Source organism: Esox lucius, chromosome 18 (assembly GCF_011004845.1).
Source record: "Esox lucius isolate fEsoLuc1 chromosome 18, fEsoLuc1.pri, whole genome shotgun sequence".
NCBI lineage: Eukaryota > Metazoa > Chordata > Actinopteri > Esociformes > Esocidae > Esox > Esox lucius.
The window spans coordinates 24,082,572-24,100,828 of NC_047586.1; the positions used below are offsets into that span (position 1 = coordinate 24,082,572).

The 18,257-nt window shown below is 43.0% G+C and overlaps 1 protein-coding gene across 8 annotated transcripts in view; it reads right to left on the minus strand.

Moving 5' to 3' along the window:
• Nucleotides 1-1,574: 1,574 nt before the first annotated feature.
• sash1a (SAM and SH3 domain containing 1a) overlaps nt 1,575-18,257 on the minus strand; it is a 219,166-nt gene continuing 202,483 nt past the window's right edge. For all 8 annotated transcript variants that reach the window (XM_020056233.2, XM_010865708.3, XM_020056232.2 and 5 more), the window contains 10 exons: nt 17,342-17,416; nt 17,047-17,190; nt 15,508-15,640; nt 13,943-14,112; nt 13,645-13,854; nt 10,948-11,098; nt 10,722-10,850; nt 6,709-7,766; nt 4,571-4,702; nt 1,575-4,381 (listed from right to left, as the gene is read on the minus strand). In XM_020056233.2, the coding sequence (XP_019911792.2) occupies nt 4,121-4,381; nt 4,571-4,702; nt 6,709-7,766; nt 10,722-10,850; nt 10,948-11,098; nt 13,645-13,854; nt 13,943-14,112; nt 15,508-15,640; nt 17,047-17,190; nt 17,342-17,416 (2,463 nt within the window). In that variant the 3' untranslated portion in view covers nt 1,575-4,120. The remainder of the gene's footprint in view (nt 4,382-4,570; nt 4,703-6,708; nt 7,767-10,721; nt 10,851-10,947; nt 11,099-13,644; nt 13,855-13,942; nt 14,113-15,507; nt 15,641-17,046; nt 17,191-17,341; nt 17,417-18,257) is intronic.

Below are 18,257 nucleotides of genomic sequence, written 5' to 3' on the forward strand. Positions count from 1 at the left end.
GTGTTCCAGCAACTTCGCACAGCCATTGAAGAGTGGACCAACATTCCACAGGCCACAATTAACAACCTGATGAACTCTATGCGAAGGAGATGTGTTGCACTGTGTGAGGCAAATGGTAGTCACACCAGATACTGAAAGGTTTTTGGACTCCCCCAATACAGTAAAACTGCACATTTTAGAGTGGCCTTTTATTGTGGCCAGCCTAAGGCACACCTGTGCAATAATCATGCTGTCTAATAAGCATCTTGAAATGCCACACCTGTGAGTTGGATGGATTATCTCCGCAAAGGAGAAGTGCTCACTAACACAGATGTAGACAGATTTGAAAACAATATTTGAGAGAAATAGGCCTTTTGTGTACATAGAGAAAGTCTTAGATCTTTGAGTTCTAAGACTTTCTAAGATAAATGGGGGCAAAACAAAAAGTGTTGCATTTATAATTTTGTTCAGTGTACTTTCTCTCTCAGGGTTGGACTAAAGACTCAGTAGAAACATCCACCGCAACCTGTAGTGACCATCTCCGACTAACTGACACCAGCTTTCTCTTGAGCACGTGACCTGACTGCAAGAATTCATGGTAATCATACAACAGCTGGAGCCAGATTTGGACAGTAGGCAATACAGTAACCCACCACAGCAGCTTGACACAAACATTGTATAAAAGACCTCTTACATTTTCTTATGGTAGACATTGTAAAGTAAACAAGAAAATCATGTCCGCCCCTATGGTATGCTCCCATGGTGAGTTTATTTGAACGCACAAAAACAGACGTTTCGAAGATTCCATATATTTTTTTAGCTTTTCACCTTTCCCCCGAAACTGTATAGTGGTCACCTCTGGCTAGAAGCTAAATGGGTCACACTTGATGTAACCTGTAAGGAGTTAACTTTCTTATATTTACCATATTGTCATTTATTAGACACTTATCCAGCAGTGATTCAATTCATTGTAGTTACAAAAGTGAGATGAGGTAATGAATGGGAACAATTCAAGCTGTTTATTATTAGTTGGCCAGATTGGAAATGTAGCACATTTTGGCTAATCTTACACTACTTGTACTCTGTGCTAAATACATTGACACAAAAGTATAAAATGATACACCATGATAATATTATGTAAAAAGTCTGGTCCCCAGGCTGGCGTGAACTCAACTTGCAAGACAAACCCCAATTCCAGACAGGTCAAAAAGTAAATGCATTTTCCTCCATACAAAACCACAGAGAAATTAAATCAGCCTCTAATTCAATAGCCTCGTTGTTTGAATCCATAGTGCTAATGAACTCAAGCCCGGTAATATAATGTTTTTTGTATGTTGAGATGTATCATCTGCACATAAAATTAGGTCTAATATAATGAAGATATTTGGCTGGCATTGGATAATGTGTGGGTAGATTTTAAGTGTTAGCCACAATAAACAGTCCAGTAACACTCACTGCCCATCCCTTACATCAAACAAAGGAGGCATGTATGTGTTTGTGGCAGTAGAAAAATAAGCACTCACATGAATAAGACCATTTGCTAAGATAATTAAATTTAAACTAAAAAAATCTGTCGTTTCAGCACACACAAAGGATGGCAAGAAAAAGGTTTTATTATATATCAGAATGACAAATAGCTATAGATGTTTCAATACTCAAGCAAATCTTTATAGACAATCATTAGCAAGTTGAAACCAAATAAAATCATTTGTACACTTATTTTACAATACACACTGTAGCTTTTCACTAGCTAAAGCAATATGCAGGAAGGTATTGCTATTTGTATAGTACAGTTAATAATTACAATTGATATGAAAAGCCCCCAAAAAATAAGTTATTTAAATACCAATTACATATACAGAATGTGCAACTCTTGTTAATCATTTTATATATGTAATTACTTTGTTTTTCAAAGACTGCAAAATAAAATTGGAAGTTAAAACATTGGAACAGGTTAAATGAATGAATAATTACATTTGTACATTGACTTGGCATTGATAACTCAATACAAACCTAACTATATACCGGTATAACCCATTTAAACCCTTTACATTACCTGAAAACGAATGTCCGCACACAGACTTAAAGACATTTTGCCAATTTTGTCTTAAAAATTTATTTTACTTTCTAAAGTGCATTTTACAGTAACAGTATATTCTTTTCCTTTACAAAATACATCTTCATTGTTAGTTTTTTTTTGATTTTCTCCTGCTACTTGTGCCTTGTGTCACAAACTTGGACTGAAGAGAAAATGCATCAAACATCAACCGAGTGTCCACTGGAAAAGCTTTGCCTGTGTCTCAGCACTTTTAAACTTTCGTTTTGAAAACTGACAGCTAAGGATAACGTGCATACTGTTTCCAATAATAAGTACTTACACAACTACTGACATTGAGCAGCGGTGGGGGATCCACTCAGAATGAGGATGGACTGGGAATCCACCGCTAAGTACTGGCAGGTCTTATTTGTTGCTCAGGGAATGGGTGATCAGTACATCACTACTGAAGTGACCATTCTCATCAGTCCTCTCTGTTTGAGACACTCCCCTTCTTCCTTCAAGACAGCCCCGGTCAGACACGATAAGACATACATTAGCTGGATCTCTCGGACAGCTGGAGTCCTCCTCTCTGCTGCCTCCCTTTGGGTCGTGTCATGTACTAGGGCTCAGACTGACGGCAGCGTCTGTATTACCATGGCATGGCTGCGTCAGCCTTTTGGTCATGGGACGCTCGGCTTAAGTCCGATTTCCCTGGGGCTTGACAGCAGGGAAATGACATGCAGAGCTATGTGACTCCTAGAGAATGTGCACTTGTGTGTGTACATTGTGATCACTTTGATCCCACACATCTGCAGGCAACTAATGGTGCATGTGTGTGCACATCACTAACAATCACAGTCATCACAAACTGTTGCACATTCTGAACATAGAGGCCTGAGATGACTGCGGTCACAATCAAGCCTTAGTCTAGGGGGAACGCAGATGGGGTTTAATGGCCCATTTGAAATGCTGCGGAGTACACAAATAGACGTTATCTAAATGTTTTCTTTTACATCACAGTAAGGCATTCAGCTCGGATAGATATAAAGTAGACAATATTGTCTGCAAAGAAAAGCTGATCTGCCACGAAAAGCTGTTAGAGCAGTGTTTTGTAGAGAGCCTTGTTGTGAGGGGTGACATATGGAAGGATTACATGTTTGTACATCTGCAACATCCTCCGACATATGAACCTCATGTCAACATCCGTCTGTCTGTGCCTACTACCAATGACAGACATGGCCTGAAGACATTTCAAACCTTGACATTTCACAAAGCGGACAAACGGGTACATATTGGACTTACATTGTAATAACACCTTGAAATTAGAATATATGATATGGCATATTACAAAAAGTATGATAGAAAATTAGGTTTTAAAACCCAACACAACAACATTGTTTGCCCAGGATGTTTTGTCGTGTCGTTTTTTTAGTTGATTAATCAGCAAGAAACCCCATTTTCCATTCTGCTGCAGCATTAAGCATCGGATTAACTACAATGGTGAAATCAGTACACTGGGGTAAAAATGCTTTGGCCAAGCTACAAGGTACTGTGCAGTGCTTTCATCTCACACAAGTGATACAAATCAAGCACTTCTGAAACAGGGACAAACATCAATAAACAGTCTTTTATACCTTTATATAAAAAAGTCCTACTTAAAACAGTGTGTGCTGTTTTCCTTAAAGGCCATTTTTATCAGTCTTGTGTTTTTAAGACTGGGGGAGGAGGATTCAGAATTGGAAACACTAAAGAGTAGAGTCAACAGTTTTAAAGGCGTCTGATAAATGTTCTGGGCAGTCAGACCAATGTCACGGTAAACATCTGAAAGAGACTAATAAAAAGCGTAAAATGTATAAAAACACAGGCAAATAACAACAACTGTGCTGTTCATAAGTCTCAAGTATGTGCCGGTTTGCCTGTATTTTAAGTCCATCAAAAAGTCTTAAATGGTTCTGAAAGTTGTTCTGTGCTCAACTCCACAGTTATTCAGTCCTGCATTTTATTTGCTTCTGTGCTTTAATCTAAAATGTGCAGTTTGTATTCTGAGCAGACAGCCGTGTCTTATCTGTCCCAGTTTCACCTGGGTTGGTTGCACAATCACAGTTATGACTGTGCGTCTCTGTGGTCGCTGACAAAACGGGCCTCGCTGACCAGTCTGCGGGCGTGCCTCTCGTCCCTCACCCCGGCCTCCCACACGGCGCTCTCCGTCAGAGAGGACATGCAGCCCAACGTCCCAAACCCTGCTGCCACCAGTGGCGTGGCATACATGGGTAGGCCGATGGAGACCAGCCAATCGGAGACAGTGCTCACGTGACCCGGGGAAAGAGGCTTCCGACACATTTCGGTCAAACCTCCGAATGGGATCTGAGGAATGACAGTGAGGGATTGTGTGTATTAATCATATACAAAACACAGCAATGTCACCGTAAACGTGTCATCGTCGAAAAACGTGCCATTTTTGCCCTGTTGACCACGCCCAGTAAGCTATTTCATCTTGAATAAAGCCTATAATAGATGATAGAAATATAGACAGACGTGCAGCATATTACTCACAGCCATGCGGTGTTGCTTGCGTAGCAGCTTGACACGGACCTGGTCCAAAGCCGAAGCCACATCGGTCACCGCCTGCTCCAGGTCCTCACAGTATCTCTGCACCAGGGCCTGCGGGACACCGCACCGACCATGCTGGATGGAGAAAGGAAGGGGGCTTAATTAAAGGGAAATAACATGATTGTAACTGCGTCATTTCCAAGCAACGTCCAACCGGAATTTACTTAACTTCTAAACACCCTTCAGAATTGAATTGTGTGGGTGGGGTAAACGGCCTTGTGATACATTCTTTCGCAATTTTGGATTGGGGATTTGATCTAGCAAGCTTTCGGTTCCTGGCGGAGCATCTCTTATAACTAGGCTACCTGATGTAGCAAAGCAGTGAAGCCACACGCAGAAACACCCAACATGTATATGGGCTGGAAAGTTGCGGTAATGGCAACTCATCCACATAATAACATTTCACTGATATTATTTTGCTGGAACCTCCTGGCGTAGAACATTCGTAGAATAAGTCCATATCTATAGAATAAACAGCAGAAATCGCTCTGCTACAGTAAAGATCTAGATTAGACAAGCCAGAATAAAAAACCTAAATTAAATTATTAGATTTTTCATTTATTTCAACTCTGTTAAGTTCCAGTAATGTATACAAACATACAAAACAAAACAGGATGCAGCAAGATCTAGACCACACTTTACAAATGTATGGCCTAAGATCATGGTATATTTGCCAACCTTAGCCACAACAAAAACCTTATGTTTCAGAACCGGGACTATGGCGTGATGTGAGAGATGGTTCTCTAAGTTTATATGCTAATACAAACAATACGAGCCTGCAGAGGTCCATTTTCGGTCTGTTCATGAAGAAATGAAGCAGACCAATAATGTGAACTGTTGAGCCACTTGGCTGGGGGATAAGCTCATATTTAATGGACAGAGAGTTCAGGGAGGGATAGCGTAATAATTTCCAGCTGAAAGGAGTGACAGATAGACAGGGCCACTCAAACGACGCAGGACATCTCAATGACTGCTATAAATTAGACTAGCCAGTGAATGCAATACATGAGGAGAGACTACAGGGACGGTAATTCTGAGGTGAAAAAAGAGCCATATTGAGAACAGCTCTTTCTCGCTCTCTTTCGGAACGTTCCAGACACATTGAGTCATGGCCAGTGTCCATCCAGTTTCCATCCAGTCCAGGCCAAACTATGAATAGATGTGGACACAACCAAGTGTCCTGTCTGACCCTAGCATTGCCCTATTGCCAACACTGCATACCTAGTGTCCGGACAGTGTCATTGCAGCATCATTCTTCACTGTCTCCCAGATTTTTCTCACCCTTGCCAGGTCTCAGAGCCAGTCTGCGGTTGAACTGACAAAGATGGTGACCCAGATTAAAGAGCAAGGCTCTGTGTGTGTGTGTGTGTGGGTTTGCAGGAGACTGTTTATTAACCCCAACCCACCTGCTTTCAAAGAAACCCAGCCTTGTAAATTCCATAGACTATCACTACTTCACGCCCTAATCTGCCCACAGATTTCCCTTCACTTTCTGTGTCTCTCTATGTTGTCTGGATACCAAAGCAACCTACCGTTACTGTTCACAGAACACAGAAGCCACTTGACAGGGTACAGTCTGGCAATGTCTGAGTCCAGTAATGCCATTTTATGATTTAAACACAAATTCAGAAGGGCTTGAGGGTTAAGAAACAAAACCCCAACCGTTTCATGTTTCTAATAAGGTATTCATTGTCTCATGCGTAATGGGCGAGTTATCAACACTGTTTATTAGAGTTCTTTTATCTGTGACATCTAAATGAAGCACACCCACAAACGTGTGTGGAATGTATTACCCTGCTGTTGTGATGTGGTGACTCTGTAGGGCATGTGTACATTCAACACAGTACTGACAGGTACAGAACTACGCAAAAGTCTTGAAAGTTGAACACACCTGAAAGTTGAACTGAAGTCATTTGGATAGAAAGTGTATATTTGTAAGAAATAAATAATAATAATATATATATAACCTTTTCTAACCAAATAAATGGCCTTAGTTCAACTTTCAGGTGGCTTAGACTGTTGCACTGTACTGTACATAACCACAAGTTACAGCACATGGAGTTACTTAGGTAGTGACATACCTTGTCTGAGTAAGGCTCCTCTGTGAGGTCAATGCCTTCGGCCTCCAGCCTCTGCTCTAGGATGCTGTGGAGATCGACAGCCATCTTGGTGTGAGACACCTTCCTGGTCACCGCCGTCTTGCTTCCGCCTCCCTGGATCTGAGCCTGAGGACAGGCCGACTCCGGCAGGTCAGACAGCCAGGGAGGGGGCACTGCTGGTGGGGTGCCTGGTTCTTCCGCCTCTGGAGAGGCAGTGATGGTAGAGCTGGAGCTGGCTGGTGAGGGGGAGCCAGGCGTACTGGAGGACTTGCTAGGGAGGGCTGGAGCACCAAGACTAGGGCTCGTTGGAGGAGTGGGGGAGTAAGAATGGGAGAGGGTGTAGGAGTGAGAGGGGGAGGAGAGGACTAGAGACTGGCGGGGCATCCCATTGGCCAGGCGCTCCTTGGACTTCTTGACTGGAACGGGAGGGGGCACCGGGGGCTTTTTGGGGTGAGTCCGGATGCTCCTCTCCCCCAGCTGGGGTTCAGGAGGGCTAGGGAGACTCTCCTGGGGTCGGGGGAGCACGGCAGTGGGACACGGGGGTCTGAGTGGAAGTTGTGAGGGCACAGGTGGATGCTGAGAATGCCCTTTAGGGCTTAAAGCACTACCTCCATTCTGAGATGGTAGAGAACCTCTATGAGCCTGGAGGCCCTTCCCTGGGTTATCCGACTTGGAGCCTCCTTCTGCAGGACTGAGCTTCAGGCTGTTGCCCTTCTTTTCAAAGGCCTGTTCCGAGTGGAGGTCTCCCAGGGAGTGAGATCTCTTCCAGGCCTGGGAGCCAGCGGCCTCCGGAGGACCATCCAGGTCCTCACAACTGCGGCTGGCCGGCATGGGGACCCGGCGTGGGCCCTTCCTAAGGCCCAGCATGCTAAAGCCTCTCAGAGTGGGCTTGAGGAAGAAATGCTTGGTAAATTTCGCCGTTCGCTCCCTTTTGCTCTGCTGCAAGGCCTCGTTGGACTGGGTCAAGGGCAGGGTGGGGTAGTCTGGGGACTGAAGGCCTGCGGAGGAACGGTTGGAGCGAGGCATCTTCCTGCTCTTGCCTGAAACAGAATGAAGCATATCCCTTTTCATTTAAAAACGAGTGTTCCGTCTCCAGACTTTGTATTTTAGATTAATTAGAGACATAACATGAAGAGATTGACAGTTACTACACAGATGTACAATGTTTATTTGACCATTATTGTTGCAGCAAAATAATCAAACACAAACAAAATATTTCTAATTATGAGCATACTTTTACCCCCAGGGACGGATTCCAACTTCTGTCAAGTAAATACCTTGTTACTCCAACATTCACAGTTGAAACTTCCATTCACATCTAGAAAGCCGTAGCTACCCTCAATAAACCCCAACCCCTTTGTGGCTATGGAATTAAAAAAACATCTAAGTAACTCCTGAAATGTAATAACTATGTTGGTTAATGTGAACATTTCCTCACTTCTTTATTGCCTGAAAAGTGAGCTGTGCCATTTGTACTGTATTTTGTTTGATCAGGAATGGGTGTGAATCTGCACTTCTAAGAGATTGTGTGAAACTAAAATAACCCAGACACACACAGCTTTCACACAATGGTCTTGGACCAGCATGGGAAAGTACTCACAACTGAAAGTTACTAGCCAAAACAATGAATTTAGCTTTACAATGATGACAACCTTAAAAGCGCAACTCATAATTACTGATGCAGGACGTAAGCATCTTAAACATTTGATTACCTACAAATTAACAGATCACAAGGGATAACTTACCATCAAAACTTATTACAGTAAAACAAAGATGTGTCAAAAAGAGCATAGATGCCAAATAGAAATGAAATCAGTTTTGAAGAGTCTCACCATGTTGGTTGTTGACAGTTTTTCCCTACAAAGAGAGGGGGTATCACATTGGGACTACACCAGGCTAGAATCACATTGGGACTACACCAGGCTAGAATCCAACAACTTTTTTTTTATCCTTTCAGGACACAAGACAGATGGTTTGACCATTGTTAGATGCCAGATTAAAAAAAATTAAATAATGCTCTAAAACTCCAATACACAAAAACATATTACACAAAAATAATTTACCAGTGTGTTTTTCTCCCTGGAGCTTAGTGTAATATCCATGTTTACAGGTATGTAATGATTGTTTTCAGGATAATATGTTAAATATAAACACTAAAAACATGTTCAGACCTGTGTTTTCCCCCAGGCAAGAACCTTACAGTCACTGTGCGAGGGAAACCTTCTAACACCACTTCTACAAAATAAAGATGTATTTATTGAAAATCATTTACATTCTTTATTCTAAAGTATGTTCTTTAAAGCAAAAAGTTTATTCACTAAATGTTTTTGTTTTTTAGAAATAAATTTTATCAGACAGCGGCATTAAGTATAACGTAAAAACCCTGTATTTTGCATCATCTAGTTGTTGCAGGATTAATTCCCTGCAGTAGCAAACCTGCTCAAATTAAAACCTGCAAGAGGATGGTTGAAATAGTTCTGGATGTGGTAGAGAATGTATGACGAAGAATAAGGCAGAAAGGTTTGGCATGGAGAACGTCAAGAAACAATGAAAGTTTATTAATGAAAACGGAAGAGAATTGAAATGCAGAATTGCCCAGTGAACGTTATGCAACTAATGACAAGTGTTACAACTGAGATGTAGAAGAGAGGGGGACAGAGGAAATAGAGGCATGAAATAAAGCAAGAAGGCCAGAGTACGTTCCATCACGGAGGTGGTTTATTCCACAACTTAAATCTCTAGCAGGGTAGATGGCACATCTTTCAGGGCTGTTATGACGTGCGCACGAAGACAGATGTGCACGCATATACACACAGAAAAGAACCAGGGGAAGAAAAAAAATATATATAAATATATAAAAAGAGAACTCAATGATTTAAGTAATGTTTTATGAGTTATGATTAAGCTTAAGCACAAAATGTATCTATTTGGGAAATGCAAACGCAGTGTTTTAAAGGGCCATTTCCAGCAGTCTCAACTCTCAACATAAAACATTCTCATAAATATAGATCTGGAATACACTCCCACAATCAGAAAAGGTTTATTTGTTCTGTTAATATATCCGCTATCATTAAAAAAATACTTCAAGAATTTCTTTTTTTTGGGGGGTTGGGTTAGGCACGTATCATCATGGTGCAACATGGTCGCTATAAAAACAAAATACAAGATAAGTTACAGAAATATTTTCAAACGTAAAATGGAGTAAAATGGAATAAGCCAGTGGGAGAACAGATTCAGGGCTTCAAATGACAATGAACAAATCTCTACAAGGTCAACAGTTTCCTTTTCTTTTCTTTTTTTTATACAATCAAACCTCTCAAATGAAATATTCCCTCATTGTGGTCTGGTCTCCCAGCAACCACTCAACTTCCTGAGGTGTATTTATCTGTCCATTGTCAGCTTGGAGCAACATGGGCGCTAGTCTCAAGCTGAGCAGAGCAGTTCTGTTCATTCTAGATGTGGGGTGCTGTTCCTTTTGTGCGAAGGGCCCCAGTGTAGGGTTGACTAGAGGTTTAGGCCTGGGGGTTAGGGCCTTGTCCCTTAGGATAGGGCTTCGGCAGTGAAGACAAACAGATCCTGGGGATGGAGAGGGCAGCGGAAAGAGAGAGTGACAATGAGGAAAAAGAAAGCGAGACAGAGGGAGAGAGAATGCTTGTCTCTCCACACTATGACATTCTGAAGCTAGCCAGGGTGGGGTTGAGTGGGGGTGAGGGTGGAGCTTAGAGACAGACATGGCGGCGAGGAAGCAGAGGGGTTTGATTGGCTTCCCACAGTCCAATTGCGAGCGTTGAAGGACGAACTGGGTTAGAACAATGACGCATGGCAGAGAAGAGGAGGCGGCAGCCAAGAGTTGAGGACGAGTCACTGGAGTCATTGTAGCTCTAGGCTAGGCCCAAACTAGGCTAACGCCAGGCTTATGTCGTTAGCGGGAGGCTAAGCTAATCGAATGCCAGGCCAATCCCATTAGCAGGAGGCTAGGCTAAACTAGGCATTACCATTCTCCAGGTTCTCATTGCTCTCGTAGCACCCAGAGTCACGTGGTGAGTCGCCCACCACATTTTGGCCTTCTGACAGCAGCTTCTCCTGGGAGCCTGACAGGCCGCTACGCTCCGGGTCACTACTGCCTACAGAGACACACCGCACAGAAACCATATATTCAGACACTTAGAAATGTACTTGATGATGTGGCGTAGTAATGTGTACTTGTGTGTGTGTACTCACTATCATACTCCTGCAATAGCTCCACAGCAGTGAGCAGCACAGCCCTGTGTTGAGGGTCTTTGATGTTGAGCTCATCCAGATCCTCTTCCTCCAGCAGCTTAAATGTATCCAGATCCTCATAGCCATTAAACAGGAAGGTTGGCATGTGCTCCTGCAGAGGGAACAGACCATTAGCATTGTAAGCGAAATGGCTAAACTTGTCAATTGCTCCACACACTAAAATGAGGGACACATTCCATTTGTCTCAGGCAGTTCTGTTCATAACCCTCTTAAAGCCAATTTGGACCAAGGACACTATTTGTAATACCATGTAATTGCTAACGACGTCTATACGGCTCCACTGACATCGAGGTCCGCTAACATTGTCGACAGAACCGTAAACTCCTGGTTACGTCTGTATTATCGGGGGTCCCTGGAAATGAACGCATTGCATATGGCAATCACTTACACAGCAGAATGTGGTTCTATATAGAACTCCTTAACTTGATATCCAAGGCTTGTTTATGGTTCACTCTGACCATTACTGTCTAGGTAAACAACCTGATAACCATTCCAATCACCGATCAGTGCATCCCAACTATTATACCATATAAGTAGAAGTTGTGTTCTGCATCAGGCATTTCCACACAAAGGACCACATTTGTCGATTCTAACAAATAATTAGCAAGGCATTGACAAAAACCTGAATGAATGATGCATCTTGCCATAGAAATTAGAAGTTCATGTCCCTCACCCAGTTTGATTTAAAGTCATGATGTTTGTTATATAGGTCTCTTCTCACAAGACAGATTTTCAAAGAAAAATTATAATGTGAAAAATACATAGACTGATGTCGTTATTGCAGAAAGGAAAAGTTCAGCGGGTTGGTTTCCACAAAGTGGTGGCCCATGGTACAAAATGTGGCATCGGGTTTAGTCCAAGGCGTAACAATGTGAAGTGAACACACGCACATGCACAGAAGCTATGGGACTGTATGACAGTGAATCACTCAACTGAATACATGCGGTACTACTAGAGACAAACATTTGTTGAAGAATAATACAGTCAATCTGTTGAAGAATAATACAATTTGGCAAGCATAATCAGGGATGAGTCAATACTTTAGAAATAAAATGGCAAATTCGACAAAATCGATGCTATATGATTAAACTGTACATATGTTGGTCAAACAGATCTCAGACACCACTCTAGCCACAGCGGCCTATAGCCTTCTTCTGGGACATCATGTTAACTGCTGTCTTGTTAAAAACTCATAATAAGAGGCATATTTCCCCTTCGTAGACAAAAACACAGGGAAGGGTTGCAATGAGTTAACGAAGATTATGTACCCCACCTTTTCCACCAGAGACGACTAGAAAGATACACACAAGCACAAAGCCTCTTATTACTGAGAGTGGTGCTATCTCTTTGTGGGAGGACCCCAGAAATCACTGTCTGAAAATATCCCACTACACCCTCTTTGTGTTTCGGAACGGCATTAACATTAGCGTTTAAAGCCATCATAATCGGTTTCCACTTTAAACATGGACATTGTGGAAACTGGTGTCAGTCTGAAGTTCTGTTCAACCCACACATGCAATGGTCACTGTAAACACAGACTGCATGTCACCACTTCCACCGCAAAGGCTTCCGTTCTCGGTGTAGCTGTGTCATTCGTAGCTCTATTTCTGCTGGGATAAGTATAAGAAAATGATGAGACAAAACCCAAAGACCACCACTCCATAAAGCCACAAGAACAAGCTTTGTCTTTCATGCAACATCCTAGCATAGTTCAAGGCCAAAGCACGTGTGCTAAATGATACCTCTTCAATCAAATCTGAGATGTATATAGATAGAGTGTAGAAAAGATACCCTCTTCAAAGCTCCACTATGTCAATATGTTTTTAGGAACGCCCTGACCACAACAAGCTTGTTCCCATGGCTGCAGCTCTGTGAGTCAGCAGGGTTATAACAAGGTTTTACACTGCCTTTTGTTGTCGCTTTGTGCAGAAAACAGCTTGGGTGCGATCCCCAGTCAACCCCCATGAACAGAGACTGAAAATTAAAATGAGCTTGCTAAGGCTAACCCAATCTGGACTCAGAAACCCACAATTTGCCCTTGTGCTCCATTCACATAAACCAAGGAACAATCCAAATAAATACTTGTTGAAAACACACATTTACCCTGAGCGTGGCAAGAAAACCTAACAAGGTGGAACCTCTTTACATGGTCACTGGGTCATAATGGCCGGTTCAGCAGAACCTTGTTTAGTCTGCCCGCCCTCTCCTTAAGTAACATCTACGTCGCATGTGACAGTGGAGATGGAACATGCACCTTGACGCAGATGTAATGTTGTCCAATGGGAGGTCTTCAAGCCTGTAATAGAACCTCTAATCCGACCTGGCAATTAAAATATACCTTTGTGTTTCATAATATCCCCGAGTCGAGGAGAGGCCTTGGGCATGGTCTAGTCTGTAATCTGTAATGTCAGGGGTCCGTTTGGCTGGGCTCGCCCAGAAACAGCCCACCAATGGTGCTTACCCACACCTATGGAAGCTGAGTGGGCTATCCTGGGTGTGTCATGGGAGAGGCTGGGGGTTGCGTTGGCATGTGAGGTTTAGAGTTGTTTGTTTGCGTGCACCATGCAAGTAGATGAGAGTGTGTGGGTGTGCTTGGGTTTTACACAATTGCGTGCGTGCGCGTGTGTGTGTATATACCTTGAGGTTGATGCGTTCCAGCAGCTCCTCCACAGAGCTGGGTTTGGGAGGTCTTCCCTTTCTCCTCCTCCGGACAGGCCTCTTGGGCTTCTCCTCTTCATCGCTCAGCACGTCCACATAGATGAACTTGAAGGTGCCCACCTTGTTGTTGAGCAGGCCCATCCAGGTCCCCATCGGGGGCTTACTGATGATATCAATCACATCTCCTCTCTGGAAGCCAAACAACCAGGATACGTCAGCAGAAATGGAAATCAGCGGATCACCACAGGGTATTTTCATCGCGTGTAGGACAGCTTACCTTTAGTTTGAGGGAGTCTGAATCATACGGGCTAGGGGTGAAGTCAGTGTGTACACGTGCCCGGCCACAGAAAGGCCCCTTGTAGGGGGGCTCTTCGTCATCTCCATCCTCAGACTTCACACTTTCTCTGTTGCTGGCTGAGGAGTCTGTGGTACTGACCGTCTGACCACCTGGAGTGCACACAGTGCAAGGACAACACACGGTCAAACCACGTGACATCCAGTGATAACCAAACTGATCAATTCATTTAGGATACATGTTTCTTTGGCATTTTGTGATTAATCTTGTGGACTTACTAATTGAAAAGAAATGGTAACATGGATTGTCACAAAAATGTCTACAAGCAGCATCAGTTCCGCAACTTTGGACAGATCCAGAGATTGCGTGGGTTAGCAGGACGTTTTGGCAGATAAACCTGCTCATAACTCGAAAAGAAAGTGGGCGGAGCTGTTGGTTCCACTTCTTCTATTTCATCAGAATCAGAACTTAAACAAGCATCTTACAATTTACAGGCCTTTAGGGTTAACCTACCTTTTTACACAGGCCTTTAAGGGTTAACCTACCTTTTTACACAGGCCTTTAAGGGTTAACCTACCTTTTTACACAGGCCTTTAAGGGTTAACCTACCTTTTTACACAGGCCTTTAAGGGTTAACCTTCCTTTTTACACAGACCTTTAAGGGTTAACCTTCCTTTTTACACAGACCTTTAGGGTTAACCTTCATTTTTTTCAACAAACTAGGCATTCATTTACTCTAAATAAGCGATTTGGCCTCAAATGACTCAACATCTGTTAAGGCAAAGCCTAAGTATTTGCATGAACAACACAGATTAATATTAGCTTTAGATTTGACAAAGAATGGCTAAGGCTCTTTTCCATGTTATTGTCTCCTCAGAGGCCTCTCTGTAAATGATATTCAATCAGAGATGATTAGTGTGTGAAGAAGAGAAAAGTCTTCCTATCTAATCATCAACATATCCTAGCCCCTACCGACCGTATGTGCCTATGCCAATACCATTAAACAAGAGACAGATGCTTACTAACGAAATAAACATTACATTTTAGCAGACTCTGAACACAGACACTATCCATTGGAATCAACCGCCAGAACATCAGGGCAAGACATAAGACTAATAATAGAGTTGCATTTGCTCTATATAAACTCTAGCCAGGGTAAAATCCAGGATGGATGGGTTGTCTCTAAACCTTTCTTCTGTGGGTGTAATTGTGACTGTAATGCTGTTATTGATGGGAGACTAGCTCACAATGATGATATCAACTACACTAACAGACAGGTAATTTTACAGCTTTAATTACTTTTATTCACAGGGTGATCTGTGAAGAACAGTGTAGCCTAAATTCTGCCCCGAATGGCCAAAACCAGCATTTTTTTGCTTTTACATGGTAGCGAATTGCACACACCGGGTTTCAATTCTGAATAAGTCCCTTATTAGAAAGAACGGATTAGGCAGCTCTGTTTTAGAAAATTTAGTGGCTGTTATCAGATGTGATGACAGTGCCCCCTAGTGTTCAACAGTATACATTCACAAAGACATTCAACTTACTCATGGAGCTTTGTCCACTCAGGGAGCTCCGGAGACTCTCTACTGATCCTCCAGCCTTCAGCTTAGGCTTCTCCAGAGAGTCTGTGTCCGGCTGTGGCGACTGGGGGGAGCTGGGCGCACCGTCTGGGCTCGACTACGGGAAGGAGGATGGAGGGTACAAATGAAGGGGGTGGGAGGAATGGGCAGATAGGGTGAAGAGGAGAGGGGAAAGCCAGTTGGACAGAGAGAAAATGTTAGTATTGGTCATAACTAGCCGTCCCTCATTTCCTCATAAAATATCCCAGGGTGAAAGGTAGCCTCGTGGTTACAGCGTTGGGCCGCTAACTGAAAGGTCGTCGGCTCTAAACCCAGAACCGACAAGGTATCATTTAGCCCTTGAGCAAGGCAGTTAACCACAGATACTAGCTGATGATTTGGCTGTGACCCCACTCTCTCACTGTAACTCAGAAAAGTGGGATCTGTTAAAAAAAACATTTCCAATCCCAATGTGTGAAACAGGGCAAATACAAGCACCTGCATAATAATTGAAACAACAACATTATTATTTGTCAATGTGCTGTGGTACCAGCATATCAGCTTAACAGAAATAATTTAATACAGCCCCTAGATGGCAGAGTTACTCTTTAAATGGGAGTGAAGTAAGAGTTTGTTTCCTGTGTGCTCTTTACAAGAAACACATTGACTAATTCAAGCCTTCTCTGGGTCCATGCGTTGAGGTTCCAACCATCTCTGTTGTCTAGATTTGACCGAAGATGTTTAAAATAAGCTGGGGTGTTAATAAATTGGCTGCTCAAGGAACAATGATTAGCATAATAGTAAGTATATTGTATGTCAGCCGTTAGCGAGCTGTGGAATTTTTAATTACTAGCGGAATTTGTAATTAAAACACCCAAGGCCAACTCAGTGTTGAGGCCTCAGGCAACTGCCTCATCTTGGCATATACCAAGTCCACCAGGGTCAGTTAGCAAGGTTGAGCCACTCCTTACGTTTAACTGTGTTTTACCAACTGCAAGCCGGTATTGCAATGCTGTTAGGATGTGAATGCTGTTAGGATGTGAATGCTGTTAGGATGTGAATGCTGTTAGGATGTGAATGCTGTTAGGATGTGAATGCAGAAAAATCCCCCCCAACACTGACATAGTCGGGGGGAGGCTTGTCTGACTGGATGAGCTAAGCCACTTCCATGTAAACCCCTCCCTACAGCCAGGGTCCTGTGAGCTTTAACCACAGTGGACAGTTCCAAGAGAGTCCCAGCTCTGTGTTTATGACGTCTGACTGTGTGTGTGTGTGTGTGTGTGTGTGTGTGTGTGTGTCACACATCTGTTTGTGTGTTTGAGAGGGCTGTGTGTTTACTTTGTAACCAACACAAACCCACCCACCCCCACAGAAATATGAAAAGGTCAGAGTGAGTGCAGAATAACAAATTGTGCAGAAAACCAGGATTTAGCCTTTTTATTCAGCTGTGGATCTTCGCCCCAAATGTACATCCGCATGAATGCTTCAAAGGATTCAAAGCCTACATTGTGTGTGTCTGCTAACCTGTTCAGATAGTGAGCTGCTGTACTTCTTGGACATGCGTTTCCTCATGGTCTCTTTGACAGATTTGACCTTCTTCCCCAGGGAGATCCGTGACGTTGTGGGAGACTTGACCACCTCCCGATAAATCGCTTCTGGATCCTTACTCTGTGGAAGAGAGAGAGAAAGAGTGAGAAATCGGACAGAAAGAGAAATACATTTTTCAACAGAAATGATCCAAATCAACAAATAGTTCAGGGTCTGGGTTGGTTTCCTTAAGCAGGGTGCCCCGAGTCAAACCTAATCTGCCAGTACTTACGCTGGGTTCTGAGCCGGTACTGACCACATGGAGCGACCGGTTGGACAGGTCAAACCCTCCGAAACTACACGTCCTCTGTGAACAGGAGAGGAAAGAGAGTGAGCAAGTGACCAAGTGACGAGGGGTGGCGTGGAGCGGTTGTGAGAGGAGGGGAAAAAAGTTTCAATCAAGTGGAGTTGATTGAAATGACATCAACTCCCAGCCGTCCCCGGTAAGAGTCAAACCACAATGATTCATGCTTTGCGGAGTCACAATGGCAGAAGGTTGATTCATGGCTGGCTGTATGATATACCAATTTACTGTAAGTGTTCGCTGAGGCAACGTTACAGTCTGCACATGGCGTCTCATGGCATGACCTCATATGTGGCCTGCAGTCCATACGTAAATTGTACGTATTCACTTGTTTTTTTATTGGTCGACCATATATAAGATCATCCACGGAGAACTGGAGTCTGTTATTCGGAAAGTTTATGTTACCATAAACCTAAAGCCAGGGTGTAAAAGTATATAGAGAAATAAATTAAATTGTTTGGTTAGATGTGGTCACACAATAACATAACATTTTATAAGTGTCATGTAGAGAACATCATATACTATGGCCTGACCCAAATGTTCCCTTGTGTTTAATTATAAAAGTAGGGTTATGTCTCTGGAAAAACACACCACCAGGGATATTCACACATTTACACTGGGTTAGGTCATGTTAGAAGGGGCAGTTGGATTTATAGGGGATCCAACTGAAGAAACATATACATTTCCATTTCCTAAGGAGGTTATATGGAGGTTGTTTGGAGATTGTATAGGCCATTCATGAGATTATAAGAGTTTCTGTGCAAAAGAGAGATTTGCCGTCTTATCAGTAAACTACTGTTGGCCCATCTTTAGATAAAATCGTTGCAAACAAGCAAGTGCATGG